Genomic DNA, 19882 nt, shown 5'->3' with positions numbered 1-19882 from the left:
TAAATGTCTAAATTTTACATTTATTAGATAAATTTACTGGTCATATATTTTATAATTTACAGTTTATATATTCTACTCTCGCAGTACCTGTGGTTGGGTCTCTTCACTACTTCAGAGTGGAAAGCGTTCAATAAATATCAAATATAGCATAAAATATTTCTAATATTTCAGATGATTTGCATAAACTATGGTTGGGCATATACAGTCCAAACTGTATCGTAATACACTGCCCGTTGGACCGCCTTTAGCTTTAATTTCGGCACACATTCGCCGTGGCATCGTTCGATGAGCTTCTGCAATGTCACAACATTTATTCCAGTCCAGATTTGCAGCAATTTTACACCAAGATCTTGTAATGAGTCGGACCGCTGAGCAAAGTCTTCTCCAGCACATCCAAAATATTCTCAATAGGGTCAAGGTCTGGACTCTGTAGTGGCCAATCCATGTGTAAAAATTATGTCTCATGCTTCCTGAACCACTCTTTCACAATTTGAGCCCGATGAATCCTGGCATTGTCATCTTGGAATATGCCATGCCATTAGGGAAGAAAAAAATCCATTAATGGAATAACCTTGTCATTCAGTATATTCAGGTAGTCAGCTGACCTTATTCTTTGGGCACATCACATTGCTGAACCTAGACCTGACCAACTGCAGCAACCCCAGATCACAGCACTGCCCCCACCGACTTGTACGGTAGGCATGAAGAGTGCATCAGTTCATCCGCCTCTCTTCTTACCCTGATGCGCCCATTACTCTGGAACAGAGTAAATCTGGACTCCTCAGCCCACATGACCTTTTTCCATTGCTCCAGAGTCCAATCTTTAGGCTCACTTGCATATTGAAGCTTTAAAAAAAATTTTTTATTATAAATTCGATAAGTAGTTTTCTTAAGGCTACACAGCTGTTTAGTCACAATCCCTTGAGTTCGCTTCGCATTGTGTGTGGAAATGCTCTTACTTGCACTATTAAACATAGCCGTGAGTTCTACTGTTGTTTTTTTTTTTTTTTATGATTTGATTTCACCAAATTCTCAAGTGAGCGCCGATCCCGATCATTCAAAAAAGATTTTCAGACCACATTTTGGTGGTCAGATGGTTCCCCACTATCCTTCTAGTTTTTATTAACGCATTGGACAGTTATTAACCCAATTTTAGTAAGGCATGCTTGATGCATGCCAATAAGTTGACCCTTCTGAAGGATGTGTCTTCTGACATGGTTGTTTAAGAAACGAGAAGCTATTCACTGTATCTGTAAGGGTTAAATAACTTGTTGCCAGCTGAAACAATCATCCATGCAGTAATTATCCAATGGGAGGCTCTTACCTGTTTGCTTAGTTAAATCCAGGTGTTGACTTTTCTTTTTTTGGGCGGGGCAGTGTAAGTGGGGAGATATCAACCTTGAGAAAATACTGGGTGTACTATAGGCCTGATAAACTATAAGATAAACAGATGATAATCCAGAGAAAGCAGTGCAAAATTTGGGCTTATGCCAAACGTGGTTCACCACAGGTTCCTTTGACATTATCCAAAAAAACAAAACAAAAAAACCCCTAAATTATAAAATATTTGGTGTGGATTATCAAAGGATATAAAAAGTGCACATCTTCTCTCATATACTGTTATACTGTTATGTCATTCAAAAATGCAGAGTCTTTCAATGACATGTTTGGCCATTGCATGCTACTGAAACATTTAGTCAAAATAAGAAAGATGGAGGTGTGCAAAAGTGTTCATTACTATGCAATGTCTGGACTCATAGCATACGATAAAGTTCTATCAATGGTCCTTATGACCTTAATAAAGGAATTTCCTAATTTCAAACTAGACTTGTAGGATTTCTTTCACAACTAAAGTGCCATTAAACTGGGCAAAGGAGAATAAAGGTGGCATGCAGTGATGGTTAGGGGGAAGATACCAAAGTTTATCTGTAGAAGTGTTTTTGTTAGATTGCATATAGTATGCAGGTGGTCATGTTACAGGTATATATTTGTATCCATGCATGTCTATCTTTGTGGATCAGTGTGGTCCTCTCTGGAGCCTCGTACCAACCATGGCTGCTCCTGTGCTTTGTCAGATTGTACTTTCGGTGTGTGCATGGCTGTGGGAAATTGTGTGGATATGAAGAAGAGGCGTGTGAGTGTTTGGGTTGTTGGGGTAACTCTGTGACTGAGGCTGGCTGTTGGACAGAGGGCTGGCGTTTGTGTTAGTACTGGTGTTGAGGTTCGAGTTGGAGTTAGAGTACAACTGTGGTTGGGCAGCCCGTTGACTATTTAGGCTGTTCTTGTCATTTAGCAGCGCTGTGGTCTCGTTTGTTTCCTCTCTGAGTGCTAACGGTGCTGTGTTGCAGGTCATAGAAGAAGTGGTTGTAGACAGGGGTGGTGCAAGCATGCTGTCCATTCGAATATGATTGCTCTGTGGGGACTGTGGCGTGCTGTCCAGTTTGGAGGCCAACAGGCCGTTTTGGTACTGAGCACGATTAACCTGTGGAACAAAATAAATAAATGAAAATGCATTTTTCTCGTGACTCAGAAGTGTACATCAGTGCTCTATAAGAAGTGAGGGTGAAACAGTAAGCAGAAAGCATAATGTAGATAATACAATTTCCTGAACAATTTATGTGGTCAAGTTCCTTTGAGCAATGTAAAGCTACAGAATCATAGCCCTGTCCTAATAATGCTTACTAATAAATCACATGGACAACTACTAAAATGTTAAAATGTTATACTAGTTGTTGAACGAATAAAGTTCAAAAAAAGATAAATGTTTTTAATTCTATTTGTCCTACTCACTTTTTTGTAGTTGAGAAATAAACTGCATCAAATAATTATTCTTGACAGATTATACAGATTGGTTTTCCTCGAGCTGATAAGATATTGGAATGACAACATTGCAGAAGAAGTTTCTCCACCAGAAGGCAGCAGGTAGAAATTCAGCAAGGTTTTTTTAAACAGAGAAGCAGCACATGCCCACAATTGGGAACCATTTCATTCCAGCGAGGCATTTGTTTAATCTAGCATAACAACATTCATACAGAATAATATAAATGCATAAAATTTCATGTTACCTTAGCTTTGGGGTAGTTATAAAAATATCAGTGTTTGTCTACTAAACTCTTTCTATCACGTAGATGCCTTCAATATCTTAAAGCATGGAAACAGTATCTTAAGAAATTATTATTATTATAGATCCACTTCTCCATTTAGTCAGCAGTAAAACCTGAGACAATCATATAATGTTTCATTTCTTTAGCAGGCACATGTTATGTGGACTTAACATGCACAATTCCCTCACATGTTCGTAAATACACAGAAGTATAAACCAGATCCTGTCCATAAACCCTCTCTCACTGGCACAACAAAAACATGTTTACTGCAGGGAAGCACAGAATTCAGTTCAAAATGTGGTGAAAATGACATACATATGACTGACATATGACCAGGCTAAACCTGTGGCATGCCATGGTTTGAGGCTGATGACATTTGGAATCAATTTGGATAAACATTAATCTTTAGCTTTTAAACCTGATTCATACCTTAAAAAACTGCAGGTTGGAGAGGGCGCGCACATTGAAATCGGGGACGTACTGGGGTATGGAGGCACTGTTGAGCTGCGAGTTGCTGCCACTGGTGGACAGTGCATCCACTCTCTCCGTGCAGCTAAGGGAAACCGAGCGATTCAGCCCGCTAATGTGCGAAGGAGAACGAAACTCTGAAAAAGCCAGAAAAAGCTGAGTGAGCTGAGAAAAACCTCTGGCAACACATCTTCCACACCGACACACTATTTTACAAATGCATGTGTAATAGCAGAGTTGGTGAAAATTATTTATACATCCATCTCGTACATAATGTGTGTCAAGTAGTACTTACTGTGTAAATGAATAGGTAAAATAAGAAAACACCAAACACCAACAGAATCGGGAAATGTGGGAAACAATGATTGGATGTTCTCATGACAATATCCCGACAAATCAGTGGAACATGCTTATAAGAATCAGCTCAAATAATCTACATCATCCTCACTGACAGATGGCTAGAGTTACTACAGCTACAAAACATATACATTAGAACATTTACACAAAACATTAGCAAGGTGATGGGCATGTCGCGTGATGACTACAAACATCTACATGCTAAGAATTAATCCGCTGGCTCCCTCTTTAGGTCATGTTAGTAATTACCTTTACCTATGTTACTTCTGCAGTGCCATTTCTGTGGTCATACACAGAAATCAGTCCTGACTTCAGCAACAGGAACAGTTACACAGCAGACATAAACAGAGAAAAAGAACATGTTTTGCCAGTATTTTGGCTCCTAGTGAGGGAAATTAGGAATTAATTTTTATTACTGTAATTTGGCTGAAAGCTCTGCCTTGCTCTGACCTCCGTTTTAAAATGCATTAAGAAGCACTTCACTGATTTGGCACAAATCATGAGAGGGCATAACAGAATACAGATTTATGATCAGGTTTGACTGATTAGACACAATCAATTCTGGTGCAAGAGGCACAAGCAAAGAAGGCAGAGTGAGGTTGAGACAGAGCATGTGAATTTGAGGAGAAAACAGGGAAAGAACAATTCAGTACATTTAGGGTATCAGTGCTAAAGCCCTCAAGTCCAGCAAGTAAAATTTTTAACACTGACACAAACACATTCGTTCCTTTATGTTCACCTGCCTAAATTACATAAGCACATACTGACAGGAAATGTCCAAAACTAAAAGAATCATTCACACACACACACGTGGACAGGTTTTTTTTTTCCTAGGATCTATGTTTTTCTGCCTATAGCAAGCCTTAACATATTCCACAGTTTGAAACCATTTTTCCCAAAATATGTGGAAATGTTTTAATTTAGTTCCATTTACTTTTGTAACAGCTAGCTTACTAACCAAGCCTGCTTTCCTAAACACAGTGAAGTTTTCATAGTGATAGAGTACAATATGTCACTATGTGAGGGGTTTTTCCATCCACACATCACATATACAAAAAAAACCCCATTAAAATAGTCTGAACAACTTCAACCACCACATTTGGAGGCTAGTTTCAGTTGATGTACTTGCTGAATGAGGGCCCATGGGAGGAAAAGTGGTTTTGCTTGTTTGTTTATTTCATCTAGTTTACACATTGCCCGACTGCCCCACCCCCTGATTCACATGTTAGTGGCACCTGGTTCACCCCCTCCTCCCCCCGGGTTAGCTCCCAACGTGCAGGGGTTTACCTGGGAAGCGAGAGAACAGAGAAAACCTCTTAAGAGAAAGGCGCCGTGGCCGAGGCAGCCCCACGAAGGGGGACAGAGGGGGGGTGATAGCTGAGCAGAGAAGGAGGGAGTCAGGGAGGAGAGATAGAGAGGATCTTTAAACAACTGGTCCATCACAGATAAAATTTTTTTTAAAAATCTCATAACTGGGTTATTTATTTATTTATTTATTTATTTTTGTCAATCTTGCATCAGACTGTGGACTGCAGCTGGAAACTGCGAAAACACTGAATATTTCTTTTGTATGTTTATTTCAAGTACTTTTTACTGTTAAAGCTACGCAGAAATATAATTAGATTGATTATACTATGATAATTTTGCAATTAAAACAATCATCTTATTTATTGTGATAAGGAATTATTTTTTACTATGAAATAGTGAAGCCAAAAGGTAAAATGGTAAACGTTTTTAAGCTAATTTTGACGGGTAAAAATAGCAATATGATCTACAACAACAAAAGGCAGAACAGATAAATATACAGTGATTTAAAACCATCTGGATTATTTGCAGTGCACATAAAACACAAATAGAGACACACAGACACTCAGCACATAAAAACACCTGAAGTGAAGTCTGACACATTCCCATCTAACACAGTCAGGGAATGCAGCATGGAAAGACTTTGTAGTTTGACATTCAACCACTAGATGTTAGTAAAGCATCCTGCCTGTATTTTTAAAATCGTAAAGTTCTTATTGGACCTGTGACATCTCAGCTACAGACCCTCAATCCCAACGAAAGTGAGCAAATCCCTTTGGCTTTGTCCCTAATGCTTTTAATAATAATAATAATAATTTTCTTATTCTATTGGCAGATCATTTTGCTTCTTTCATAAATAAATGTTTATTAGCAAAAGAATAACACAAAGTACAAAAAGCCTTGAATACAATTAATCTTATATTTCGATTATTGCAATCTTATAATAATAAAAAACAATACATTTAACTATAATTATATAAGATATTTCCACTTGCTAAGATATATATATTTTTTGGATGTGTGAGGAAACTTATGCAGAGCATATACAGAAAGTCTTATTTTCTGACATTACACCAGATCAGCCCTTTTCCTTTAATTAAAGATTATTTTATTGCTAGGTCAAATTAATTAACTATGGTAAATTAGGCAGCCAGTGTTTAGTATATGTAGGAAATACATTTTTATATTCTTATAGCACCTCTTTATTATTAAACAACAGTGAATCAGAAAAACTTGGGCTGTATCCTAAATGCTATACAACCATGCTAATGAGCAAGTCACTAAACTGTATGTACTAGGCACAATAGTACCTACAGTACACATAATGCAATTTTGGGCACAAACCTAAAATCTTTCAAAATGTTCATACCCTTCTTAGAAGGAAAGTTATTTCCAACAACCTGACATACTGTAGATTTGACAAACCAGACCAGGAGGGTCTGTTGTTTCTTTCACAGTGTAAAAAAACAAGACAAATTTACGACAAGTCCGATGTCAATAAAAAATAAATAAATAAATAAATAAATAAATAAATAAATAAATAAATAAATAAATAAATAAATAAATAATAATAAATAATAAAAAAACCTCACCCAAGGATGATGTTGTCAGTGCCATGACTCCATAAAAAGAAAAGGGACCAGTCTCAAACTTCATGTTCTCATTGCCAGCCTCCACTTCCACTCGACCCTGAACAAGAACAGAAAGAAAAATACAGATTTTTTATATTATATTATATATATATATATATATATATATATATATATATATATACATACAGTGAGGAAAATAAGTATTTGAACACCCTGCTATTTTGCAAGTTCTCCCACTTAGAAATCATGGAGGGGTCTGAAATTGTCATCGTAGGTGCATGTCCACTGTGGCAAGTCAGCAAGTGTAACCATCTCTATAAAAGCCATAGGTTTTAGTATGTTATTCTGGAGCATTCAGGCACATGTTAACAAAATGCCAAAAAGAAAAGACATCAGCAATGATCTTAAAGAAGCAACTGTTGCTGCCCATCAATCTAGGAAGGGCTATAAGGCCATTTTTAAACAAAGTAAAGTCCACCATAATAAAGGGAGGAAGACTATTCACAAGTTGAAAACATTTTAGACAACTGGCAATCCTACCAGGAGTCATCATCCCAGCAAATTCACTCCAAGGTCAGACTATGCAATGCTGAGTAAAATTGCAAAAAAACAAAGTTACATCTCAGAAACTACAAGGGCATCTGACACAAGGGTAAAAATCAAAATAGATGCTCATGACCCTCAGGCACGAATCACTGCATGGGCTCAGAAAAGCCTCCAGAAATCATTGCCTGTGCTCACAGTTAAAGCTTAACACTTAAAGCTCATGCAAAGAAGCCATTTGTGAACATGACCCAGAAATGCTAGTCTTCTTTTGGCCAAAGCTTATTGAAAAATGGACTAAGGCAAAGTGGGAAAACAAGTCTACAGTCAGAGAAATACATTTTTTTTAGTTTTGAAAACCATGAATGTCACGCCCTCCAGATTAAAGAGAAGGACCATCCAGCTTGTTATTAGAACGCAGTTAAAAAGTCTGCATCTCTGATGGTATGGGATTGCATTTGTGCCTATGGATGGATAGCTTTTATATCTAAAAAGGCACCATTAATGATGAAATGTATATACAGATTTCAGTGCCACATTTGCTTCCTGTCAGACAATGTCTTTTTCAGGATCAGGCTTGCATATTTCAGTAAGACAATAATACATACAAAACACATCATACATCATACTGAACTGCATACTGCATCTATAACAGCAGCTTCATAGTAGAGGAGTCTCTGTGCTGAACTGGCTTGCCTACAGTCCAGCCCTTTCAAAATTTGAAAACATTTGGTGCATCCTGAAACGTAAAATACAACAAAGAGAACCCTGGAACGTGGAGCAGCTAGACTCCTGTATCAGACATAAATGGGACAACATTCCTCTCCCAAAATTCTAGCAACTGGTCTCATCAGAACTCAGATGTATATTGACTGTTGTAAAAAGAAGAAAAGATGCTACACAGTGGTAAACATGGTCCTGTCCCAACTTTTTTTATTTTTATTTATTTAGCTGCAATAAAAAAAAAAAAAACGTTTTCCTTTAAAATGGCTCATTTACTTAATTAGAAGATTTTATGTTCTTTTGTGAATAAAACGAGTTTTAGATTTTCAAACCATTGCAATCCATTTTAATTGACCTTTCACACAAAGCCCTAACTTTTTGGACTTGGGGTTTTGTGCGAGTGTGTATATACCAAGCAAGTGCTAACAATCATCATTAACTAAAACAGAAACAGCTGTGTAGGAGGCTCAAAACTAGATGAGGAACAGCCCAAATCTGCTTCTAAAGTGTGGAAGATAGTTTCATGTCACAGTTTTATGACACAAGGCAAGACTGAGCACAGCAACAAGACAAGATAGTTACAAAACACTGCATCAGCAAGGCTGGGGTTTGAATGTGTGCTGTTACAAAGCACAAAAGAAAAAGCTAAATTGAGGACCATAGACGCAATGGTTGGGCAAGGTAACTTAATGCAGAGATTAAAAACATCATGCTTACTTCCCTTTGGCAGCAGAACATGTCCACAAATGCCATCAGCAAAGAACTGGTGGAAACCAGTGGGACCTAGGCACACCCAATTTAATATCTGGAGAAGTCATTCCAGAAGTGGCCTTCATGAAAGAATTGCAGCCAAAAAGCTATACCTCCAACATGCAAACAAGGCTAAAAGACTCAACTGTGCACAAAAACATTGGAACAGGGGTGCAAGAAAATGGCAGCAGGTGAATAATGAGTGTCTGCAGGCAATAGTGAAGCATCGTGGAGGTTCCTTGCAAGTTTGGGGCTGCATTTCTGCAAATGGAGCTGGAGATTTGGTCAGGTTAAATGGTGTCCTTAATGCTGAAAAAATACAAACGGATACTTATTGGGGACAAACTTACACTTATAAAGAACATCTTGTTCATTTTTATCACCACATCTGTGTAGAGCTACGTTAAGACAATGTTCATTGTTAAAAATCGCTTTACAAATAAAAATGAATTGAACTTATCCATCATGCAATATCATCAGCGAGAGGTCCGATTGCAGCCAAGACTATTCCGCAGCAGAACAACGACTCCAAACATACAGTACAGCCAAAGGTTATCTTCAGCGTAGCAAAGAACAAGTCTTGATCTCAACATGATCAAGTCTGTCTGGGATTACATGAAGAGAAGAATTTGAGGCAGCCCACATTCACAGATCAATTGTGGTTTGTTCTCCAAGATGTTTAGAACAACCTACCTGCTGAGTTCCTTCTAAATCAAGTGTACTTAGAAGAATTGATGCTGTTCTGCAGGGAAAGGGTCATCACACCAAATACTGATTTGATTTGGATTTCTCTTCTGTTCATTTACTTTCCATTTTGTTAATTGATTAGAATAACCTTAACACTAAACCTGACTTTATTATTAACAACCTGGACTTACCTACTTACGAACAGGCTATATGATACAAACCTTATGCAAGGTGTGTGAGCAGTAATTCTAGGAATAAGAAACCAGATCAGGCACTCAGCAAGCCACACATACACACACACACAACCACAGAGGTTTCAGTGTCTCAGTCCTCATATTTTTTTTTGCATCTCCTTGACCCAGCTACAAGTTTCCCCTCAGAAAACCAGAAACCGGTATCTGTTTGCATGACACACGATTGGAATAGTCTCACCTTGGCTTTCCCAGTTCTGCCACACGCATAAGTAAAAGCTCAATTATTATATTAATTACTATTCAATTAATTAAAATAAAAAGCTCAATTATTATTAATTACACTCTCTGTTTTTGAAAGCCAGTAAATCTGAACCAGTATTGCTATAATACAGAACAGTGTTGGCATGCTGCAGGCGCTAGAGAACAAGATCCAAAAACAAATCCAAATATACCAATTCTGACCATGCTTAGCTAAAGTTAGATGATCATGTAATAGCACTTGTATCAATTTTAAATTCACGTATGGTTTTAAATGTCTGAACAAAATAGCTACATGCACAAGTTACATAAATAAGGATTATACATTCAATGTGATTAATTGGTGGCCTTATTTCCATTTAAAGATTTACATAATGGATTTCCAGTTAATTAGAGAATTAAACAACTCTCTTCCTGTTAACAAAATTTTTTTTATAAAACAATTACATTTTGACAAAACAACATACATTTCCTCCCGAAAAATTCATCATATCAAAAACTGCAAACAACAATAAAAAAATCCACCATGTCTGCCTTAGAATTTCCTGCAAGTTACCATAAATTACAATAAACTGCCAATAAAAAAACTAAAATTATTTATTATATAATATAAATATATATATTTTTTTTATATGATTATATATATATATATATATATATATATATATATATATATATATATATATATATATATATATATATATATATATATATATATATAAATCATATAAAAAAAATATATATATTTATATTATATAATAAATAATTTTAGTTTTTTTTATCTTTTTTTTTTTCCCTCTGTTACAACTTGGGGAAAAACAAGAAAAAATAATAAAATAGTTTAAAAAAAAATTTGTGTGTAATTTAAAAGCATAGTCAAAATATAATCTCATTAAAGTTTCTTGAGCTTTGAATTATTAATTTTACTTATTTCCATTAAAGTACATATTATGCAGAAGCCATAAAGAAGGTCCTTATTACAACTTAATCTTGGTTTTTAAACATTTGCATCAATCAATCAATCAATTTGGTCATGTTCTTTTACAGACATGACCATTTATTACCTTCTAGTTTCTGAATTTATCCTAGTGTTTATTTGATGATAGACGATTGAGTCATGTGAATAATGTTAACTGATAGTTGTTGATAAATCATTTAACTCACTATCTAACAGTGAAACCTGTCTACTTCACAACAAAATACTCTACTCTCTACCCAATATTACCCACTGGCATTCCAGTTGGCAGAGTCAGACCAGATGAAAGCCTAACATTCTGTTCGCTGTCTGTGAGACAGCTGACAAAGTACTGTAAAAACATTCCTAGTCTCTTTTCAGCCACCACAGAGTTCTGGGATATTTAAATCTAGGAAATGACTCCCTGATCCCTGCCTTGGATCACAATGGACCTCTTAAGTACAATGCAGGTACCAAACTGTCATTCTTTGTTCAAGTGCGGTTTTTGTGTTCCAAATAAGAATCTGAAAGTAAAATTCATTATTCACATTGTATATTGCTGGAATATAATATCTAAATCTATCATTTAAAATGTGTAGCAGAAAAGGGCTTTTGACTGTCACTTTGTAAACTTCTTATCTGATTGTACCATTACTAAAATAGGACACCGCATTGATTTATTGTTTGTGGGGTGTGTGTGTGTGTGTGTGTGTGTGTGTGTGTGTGTGTGCGCGCGCGCTTGTGTACGAAGTGGTGGTGTGATGCACAAGCTCACAATGCAGCAGGACTTTCTGTCTCCGTTACGTAAGAGGGATCAATTAGTGAAGGGCAAGCCTTGCAAATACAATCTACAAAAAGGTCATAAACACTGCACCACCCCTCTCTGTGCAACACTACACCAACTGAAGGACACCCGTGAGACGTCACAAATGGTAACAGACACAGGACACACGAGTGTACAAGCACAAAAAACTGCTACTACACCAACTGAAGGACACCCACTTAGGTAAACATGTAAGCAAGTATTGGTCCATTGTTCCATGATTTACACAAGGTTCCTGAATCTGTAAGTTTATATAATATTATATATATATAAGCTTTACCAATAACATAATGCAAAACACAATAATGTCAAATGTTTGTGGACACCTATCCATCATCCTTATGTGTGCTTCTGAACATTCAACAGCAGATTCTGTCTAATTTTTGCTGTTCTAAGAAGAATTTTGAAACATGGATGAAGGGATTCAAAAATTATGCCTCAAGAGTATTAGTGAGGCTGGATGCTGACGTCAGGCGAGGAGCTCTGGGCACAATTATGTGTTCAATGTAGTTGAGATTAGCGTGAAATTTTACCATTCTAACCGTGGCAATATATGTCTCTACAAACCACATTTTGTGCTCATGGGTATTGTCATGTTAGCACAAGTGCCCTTTATTTCCAGTAAAGGGAACCGGCAATGCTACAGCACGCAAAGGTATCATATATAAATTGTAAACAGCAATGTCACAGCACACCCAACCTGTTTTAAAAACTAATAATTTGCCCTAACCATTTTATATCACTATAATACAGAAACCTATAAATACATTAGTCCTATGTTTCATTTTGAAGCAACTACAGTCAACCCCCGATAAATTCGCGGTTCGAAAGTCGTGGCTCGGAAAATTTGCGAGTTCTCATTTGGAACCTAACTAACAGCAAGTTGCGGATTATCTTAAAATTCGCGGGAATCCACAGCGAGACCAAATGTTCAGGAACGTTAGGAATAATATTTAAAATTATGTTTTCACTAACAATTTTTTACAATACATTATTGTATTAAAGTAACAATGTATAGATGAATTCATTAAGGTACCATAGGGGCTGCGGGGTTGCGTCCAAAATTCGCAGATTTTCGAAACTCGCAGGGGGTCTTAGAACATAACCCCTGCAAGTTCCGGGGGACCACTGTACAAGGTACTGTACATTAACTGTACAATAACATGTGAACTAGATAATGTGAAAAAGGGGGTGAGTAACATGATATTGAGCTTAAGAAATAATAATGATAATTTATTATAATAATTATTATAATTTTTTATTATTGTTTCAACCAATGAAGCTCAAATAGTATTCCCTTTGCCAGCATTTTTTAAGCAAGGTTATTACCTATTTTATAAGATACATCGCATTTGCACCCTTAGGGGCTAAAGATAATTTTCCCCTAGGCATACACGTGTTTATCGACTATCCCATCAACAGTAAGTGACCACAGAAGTAATATGGGCTGGATCGGTTTGGTTTGCCAACCATCCGGTTTACGGTCTTCTTTTTTTTTTTTTTTTTTTTTTTTTTACAAGCCTCAGTGACACCATTGTGGCTGATGCACTCATTCCAGCACCACACACGCAAGTCATGTTACTGCTGTGTGAGAGATTCATTACCCAAATGATATCCGTTCAGCTGCGGTATTGGTATAATTTAATCCAGGATTGACAAAAGGTTGCACAAAATGGACCATATTGAATAATGTGTACAATCTAAACTATAGTGTATAGTTAAAATGGGCAATTTGAAGCAGAGTCTCAATTTGCAGGATTAAATCTTACCTGCAAAATTAGAATAAAATAGTCAACAGGCTTGCCACGCTGATACAAGTAGTGTTGCTGTGAGCGCTTGTCGCTTTCATTGAACCGTAGCTCCTGGATGACGTCAGGATGCTTAAGGATTCGCAACAAAATCTTGTCTGAGATCTGGAGTGGATTGAAGAGGGTCACCTCTGGGGGGAAAGAAAAAAAAAACATGTACACCACAAATATTATCTACATATCAGACAGTGCTTTTACAAAAATTATTTAGAGTTAGTCAAATTTAAGAGAGAAGACACAACAAACTAACCAGTAGCCAGGAAGCGGTGAGCAGCTAAGAGAAGTTGTGGGGAGATCTTCACCTTCGATTCACTTTCATGCATGAAGGCTGAAAAGTCCCTCTTATTTTTATTTGGGTCCACCTTTTTTCTGTTTCGGTTGTCAGCTAAGAGAGAATATAGTCAAGTATGTCAAGTAACTAATCAGAATACTTCTATTCACAGCAATAAAGTAAAAAAAACAAAAAAAAAACCATTATATTCAATGGCAACTCACTGTAGAGATCAGACTCATCTAGGATCTCGGACTTGATGATCTCCTCAATAACATCTTCCAGTGTCACCAGACCCAGCACCTCGTAGAAGGGGTCCCCCTCTCCCTCATTATTCACCCGTTGAACTATGGCCAGGTGAGATTTGCCTAGTAGAGTAGGAATAAACCCATTTTACAATTAAGAAAAAACAGAGCCAAAATTTGATATCTGCGTTTTCTTAAAATGTATCTAAGGCAGAAGCACAAAGTTTGTAGAACTATAAGCTCCCAGAAGATGAACCTAGTTGATAAAAATGCTTTTTCCACAAGGTTTTGTTACTAATCTATCTTCCAGAAATACCTTTAGAATATAACCTATATATGAAGGAATCTTTCAAATAAAAACTTTCAGATATTTGACTTTTTTTGGATGTACTCAGAAATACTCTTGACCAGAGTAGACAAGATCATAACATCAATGAAAGCATTTTGCATTGTTTTAGTAAAATTCCTTCTTTTTTAAATGTATAAAAGTACAAATGTCAAAATTCAAAACACAAACATGACAATGCTGCAAGAGGCCTGTAGAGGACTATAATACGTTTGACTTCTCTGTGTTTTGAGCAATTAGTGCTAGATACACATTTTTAATTACTGAATTAAGTTCTTTCTGCATGGACATTAACATTAGCTTTCTCTTTTAAATCTGCAAACATATCTGTAAAAATAATGCATAAGAATTCTAAACACTTGTCTCTCTTTACAACACATTACACAAACCAAATCGCTGCAACCATGAATTAAATGAAGCTCATTCTGTCAAAATCAAGAATAAGCTCGAGCTACTACTTTACAAAATTTAAGACTTTTTCTCTTGTGTTGTTTGGACTGTAAATAGTTATTACTAATGATGATGTGTGAAATTTTTAAATCGACTTGTGATTTATAAACTGAATTGCCATAAAGTGCTATACAAATGAACAGAATTTAATTCAGTCAATGTTTCCTGTGTGATCCTGTGTGCAAACTGAAGAATCCAAACAGAAGATACTTGATATATTCTGCAGCAAGCAAAAGTTGTGGGTTTCCAAATGAATACAGTGTGTTGTAGTGAGGGTTGGGCAACGATACATCAAAATGTATTTTAAAATAAAATATTAAAATGCCATAACTTTAAGTGTATCAAAATAAACTACAAAATACAGGTTAGTTTTAATGTAACCAACAGTTTAATGTTTAACAGTTTGCAAATTATTCATAATTGTATCCTAATTCACCTAATCCCTAACCTTCTTCCATGTGGATCCATTTTCTGTTCTGATATAAAATATGAAGCCGTTTTTATTAACCCTTTCAAATACAAATGATAAAATCCTATTTTATATTTGAATACATATTTAAAATACATGTATGAAATACTGCCCATCCCTGGATATAATTAAACAATATTGCTTTTTTAAAACAGCTCTATAAACAAAACAATAATATTAAATAAGTGAGTCACATAACCTCTTTTGATGCACATCAAAGAATTTACTGGGTAAATGTGTTTCTATCATAGAGAATGCACATCTTTTCTAAAAGAATTTAAGAAAAAAAAAAAAGTTTCGTCTCAATTCAGCGCATTCAATTTTTAGATGCAATTTGTAGCTTTATTACCCATCTGGAGTTTTCATTCTGTATTTTTTATGCAACATCCCAAAATTTAATTGAAAACACTTGGATGGAAACATTGCTACTGATTGCTTCAGAAATACCTCATGTGGGATTTTTACTGCTTAGATAATGGAGGGTAATTTTGTGTAGCAAAGGACTGCTGTTGACCTTGGCAAGTTAAACCTGCTGGGAACAACAAGCTATTATGCAGTACACCATGTGCATTCAATATCATTCAGTGTTGATCAACAGAAACTAGACATTTAATTAATAATTACTCTATTGTAATATATGTACTGTATATAATATTACATAAAACAAGTGAAGTATTGAAAATGCAAGTCCTCAGGCATTACAAGTCACATTCAGGTCATGTGTTAATAAGCAAATATTCGGAAAACTTTAAACTGTAACCTGAGATTTAATAGAAGCCTCCGCATTTATATGTTTAACAACAATCAACTCACAGCAAAAAAACCCAGCCATTAGGGTTGCACAAGCCAGTGCGCTCTTAGAGCCAGACCCAAGCCTGGATAAATGGGGAGGGTTGCAATTAGGGAGGGGATCCAGCGTAAAACATGCGCCAAATCAGATATGCGGATCACAAACTTAAATTTCATACCGGATTGGTTGAGGGCCGGGTTACCAACGACCGCCACAGGTATTGATAGCCAACAGGATACCAGTGGAAATTGGGCTACTGTTGACCAAAGGAGGAGAAGGAGAGGGGGAATATGTCTAAGGAGACAGCAGGAAATGGAGAAGTGTTGGAGAGTAGCAGTTAGGGTTGGTACTTTTAATGTCGGCACTATGACTAGTAAACGGAGAGCGTTAGCTGATAAGATGGAGAGGAAAAAGGTAGACGTGTGTTCAAGATTCCAAGTGGAAAGAGAGCAGACCTGCAGTAACTACAGTGAAATAAAGTTAATCAGCCACACCATGAACTTATGGGAAAAAGTAGTGGAAGCTGAGAGGAGAGGTGACCATCTGTCAGCAAAAGTTTTTTTTCATGAAGGGGACTACAAGCGCAGTTGGGATTGCATGAATGATCGGCTCTGAGCCATTTCTTGTTTGCAGTGGTGATGGACAGGCTGACGGACGAGGTCAGACAGGACTATGATGTTTGCAGATGATATTGTGATTTGTAGTGAGAGTAGGGAACAGGTTGAGAAGAGCCTGGAGAAGTGGAGGTACGTGCTGGAGAGAAGGGGAATGAAAGTCAGTAGGAGTAATGCAGAGTACATGTGTGTGAATGAGAGGGAGGGCAGTGGAGTGGTGTGGTTGCAGGGAGAAGAGGTGAAGGTGAATAAGTTCAATTACCTGGGGTCAAACTGTGGAACGTAATGGAGAGTGTGTTAGAGAAGTGAAAAAAATACTGTAGCCAGGGTGTAGTAGGCAGAGAAAAGTGGCTGTAATATTTGTAAGGGTAATAGAAGAGTATCTGCAAGTGTGAAAGGGAAAGTTTATAGGACTGTGGTGAGACCTGCTATGTTGTATGGTTGAAAGACAGTGGCATTGACAAAGAAACAATAGAGGGAGATTGTTGGTCGCAGAGTTGAAGATACTGGGAGTTTCATAATGAAAGGCATCGCACAGGTAAGACGTTTTGGAGGTAAGAGAGGCACAGGCTAAAGAAGAAGAAAATAACTCACAGAAAACCATCCAAATCAAAATATTTACTACTCTACAAAATTCATGTTGTTTTAAAAACAAACACGGGAGTGATTCAGAACCACCCAGATTTATCTCCGAGTCAGCATTTTCCTTATTCATTCATCCAGTGATTGTGAACAGGTATAAAGTGGAAGCACATAATACAAGGCATGGTCTTGCTGGGATGCCTCTCAGTGCACTCAGTCAGTGCATTCATTTAGGTTTGGAGAACAGAAAATATGCCAGAACACCAGATCATAAAGTCTTAATACATCATGCTGTAGACCAAGAGATGATACAAATCAGACATTTCACATTGGAATGGAACAAGCCTTTAAAACTGATAAAAGTACTATTTTTCCTTTTAGCCCAGCAGATGATTATGGTTCACTAAACCATTTCTGTGGTTTCAATAATTAATGTGATTGCAAAAAAAAAAAAAAAAAAAAAAAAAAAAAAAAAAAAAACCATTGCTGAGTAAGCTAATACCAAAGCCATGTGGTTATTGATTCATATCTGAAAGAGTACAAGGCTGTGCATTTAAAATCATTTTCAGCTGATAGGATTTCTGCAGTTCAGTTTACCATATATACAAAAAAGTATAGAATGAATATCTAATCTAGTTATTCAGTAATATCTAATATCTAGTTTTTTACATGCCTCACCTTTTTTGAACTCTTCTAACATGGCATCCAGCTTGGTGTCGTGAAAGACAAAGTGGACCGGGTGGTTATAAAACTTGGTGACGGTTTTAAGAGTTGTGCAGTCATCCGGATCAACGAAAGCCAGGTCCTTTACATACAAGATGTCGACGATGTTAGAGCGCTCATCTTCATATACCGGGATGCGCGTGTAGCCGCTCTCCATAATCTCGGACATGGTGTTGAAGTCCAGAACGGCATCGGATTTGATCATGAAGCAGTTGTTCAGCGACGTCATGATGTCCTCCACTGTTTTGTTCCGCAGCTCTAATGCACCCTGAATCATGTTGAGCTCTTCTTTGACCAAGTCGTTGTATGGTTCCGTTAACTTGAGCATCTCCAATAGCTTCTCCCGGTTGTACACTGTGCCGATTTCCTGGCCTAGAACGCAGTCCAGGAGTTTGCTGATAGGGAACGACAGTGGAAATGTGAGGAGCATGAAGAACTTGGTGAGCACGATGGTGTTGGCACCGACCGCCAAACCGTGGCGAGAACAAAGCGCCTGTGGCACAATTTCCCCAAATATCACTATGCCAACAGTGGATGCCACTACTGCACCAAAGCCAGATCCGATTAGATCATCCATTAGGATAGTAAGAGTGGTATTTACTAGAACATTACCAAGCAACAAAGAGCACAGCAAGTAATTCCCTTTCCTACGAATGGGCTCGATTTTGCGTGCGTCTCTCTTTTCCTTATCAGTACCACAACTCTGCACTATACGAAGCTCCATCGGATCTAACGCCATAAGTCCCAGATTTAGTCCACTGAACATGCCAGACAGGGCAAGCAGACATATAGCCAGGATGATTTGAATCCACAGAGGAAGAAGAGAAGTTTTCTCCTCCACGACGCGTAACCTCCCGTCGTTCTCTGACAGCAGGTGCCACTTGTCTTCCGGACTCCTGATGCACGCTATGTAATCCCGTTCGCGCTCAGTTTTGCGGAGCGGCTTAACGTTGACAGTCACCACACCAGAGGTCCCTCGACTGCTAACGTTCATGTAACTTTCCACGCTAATATCTTTGGTAAAATCGACACAAGTCCTGTTTACCGAGTCTCTGTCATCCTCGTCTTCGCCGAGCTCCATGAACCGGATCCGGGACGCGGAGTTCGAACTGAGCTGCAGTCCGTAAAACCTGAGCTGGACGCTGCTCTCTTCCGTTACCTGAATGACACCATCTTCGGTGATTGTGGCCGGTTTGTTGCTCCTTTCCAGTCTCATGCCCAGTATATGAAACCAGCCAACGCTCGTCGTCTCCGTTCGACCGCCCACTGAGCTCCAAAGGACTACGACTAAAGTTAGCAAGCAGCCCTGGCCGCACCACTCTGTCGCCATGTTTGTTTCGCTCATCGGCGAGCGGCGCGTGTTACGTCATTTCGATATAAACAAGATCTGCGCATGCGCAGAGCAAAACACGCGCATGTACCATGTAGTTCTAACTAATATTGGTTGCATAAATGCACAAAATAGAAAAAGCTATTACTTATTTTTAGTGTTTTTATGACTGGGAGCGGTTTTGGATTACGGCATTGTAATGTATATTCTTCATGCGCTTGTTAGTGACCTTTCAGGTTTAACCAAAATAGATTCGGGATTTACTTCATTCCTGATCATGATGAACCAGTTAATCTTTTCCTTCTTTTTCCTCTTCTTTCGGATTCTCCTATTAGGGGTCGCCACAGCGGATCATTCTTTTTCATACCCCCCCCTGTCCTCTACGTCTGCCTCTTTCAAAACAGCTACCTGCATGTCTTCCCTCACTACATCTATAAACCTCCTCCTAGGTTTTCCTCTTTTTCTCCTTCCTGGCAGCTCCATCCTCAGCATTCT

The 19882-nt window shown here is 37.6% G+C and overlaps 1 protein-coding gene and 1 long non-coding RNA gene across 3 annotated transcripts; one reads left to right on the top strand and one right to left on the bottom strand.

Annotated features, from left to right (window-relative positions):
- LOC310741337 (metal transporter CNNM4) lies at positions 1-19471 on the bottom strand. 2 transcript variants are annotated; one of them, XM_083569066.1, is made up of 8 exons: positions 18013-19471; positions 14063-14206; positions 13818-13952; positions 13529-13698; positions 6827-6923; positions 5217-5306; positions 3534-3709; positions 1-2482 (listed from the first exon to the last, which is right to left on the bottom strand). In XM_083569066.1, the coding sequence occupies exons 1-8, from the start codon at positions 19400-19402 to the stop codon at positions 2072-2074; spliced, it is 2613 nt and encodes an 870-aa protein (XP_083425192.1). In that variant the 5' UTR covers positions 19403-19471; the 3' UTR covers positions 1-2071. The 2 variants fall into 2 exon arrangements, with proteins under 2 accessions (XP_083425192.1, XP_083425193.1); XM_083569067.1 differs by lacking the exon at positions 5217-5306 and having other exon boundaries at positions 18013-19469.
- Positions 5310-6771, top strand: LOC310741429. The gene is made up of 2 exons (XR_014537949.1): positions 5310-6387; positions 6533-6771. It is a non-coding gene; the product is annotated as an uncharacterized lncRNA (long non-coding RNA).
- Positions 19472-19882: the final 411 nt, after the last annotated feature.

The sequence above is a fragment of the Silurus aristotelis genome (assembly GCF_946808225.1).
Source record: "Silurus aristotelis genome assembly, chromosome: 18".
Lineage (NCBI taxonomy): Eukaryota > Metazoa > Chordata > Actinopteri > Siluriformes > Siluridae > Silurus > Silurus aristotelis.
The sequence above is the reverse complement of the archived record's forward strand: the minus strand, read 5'-3'. Positions and strand labels throughout refer to the sequence as shown.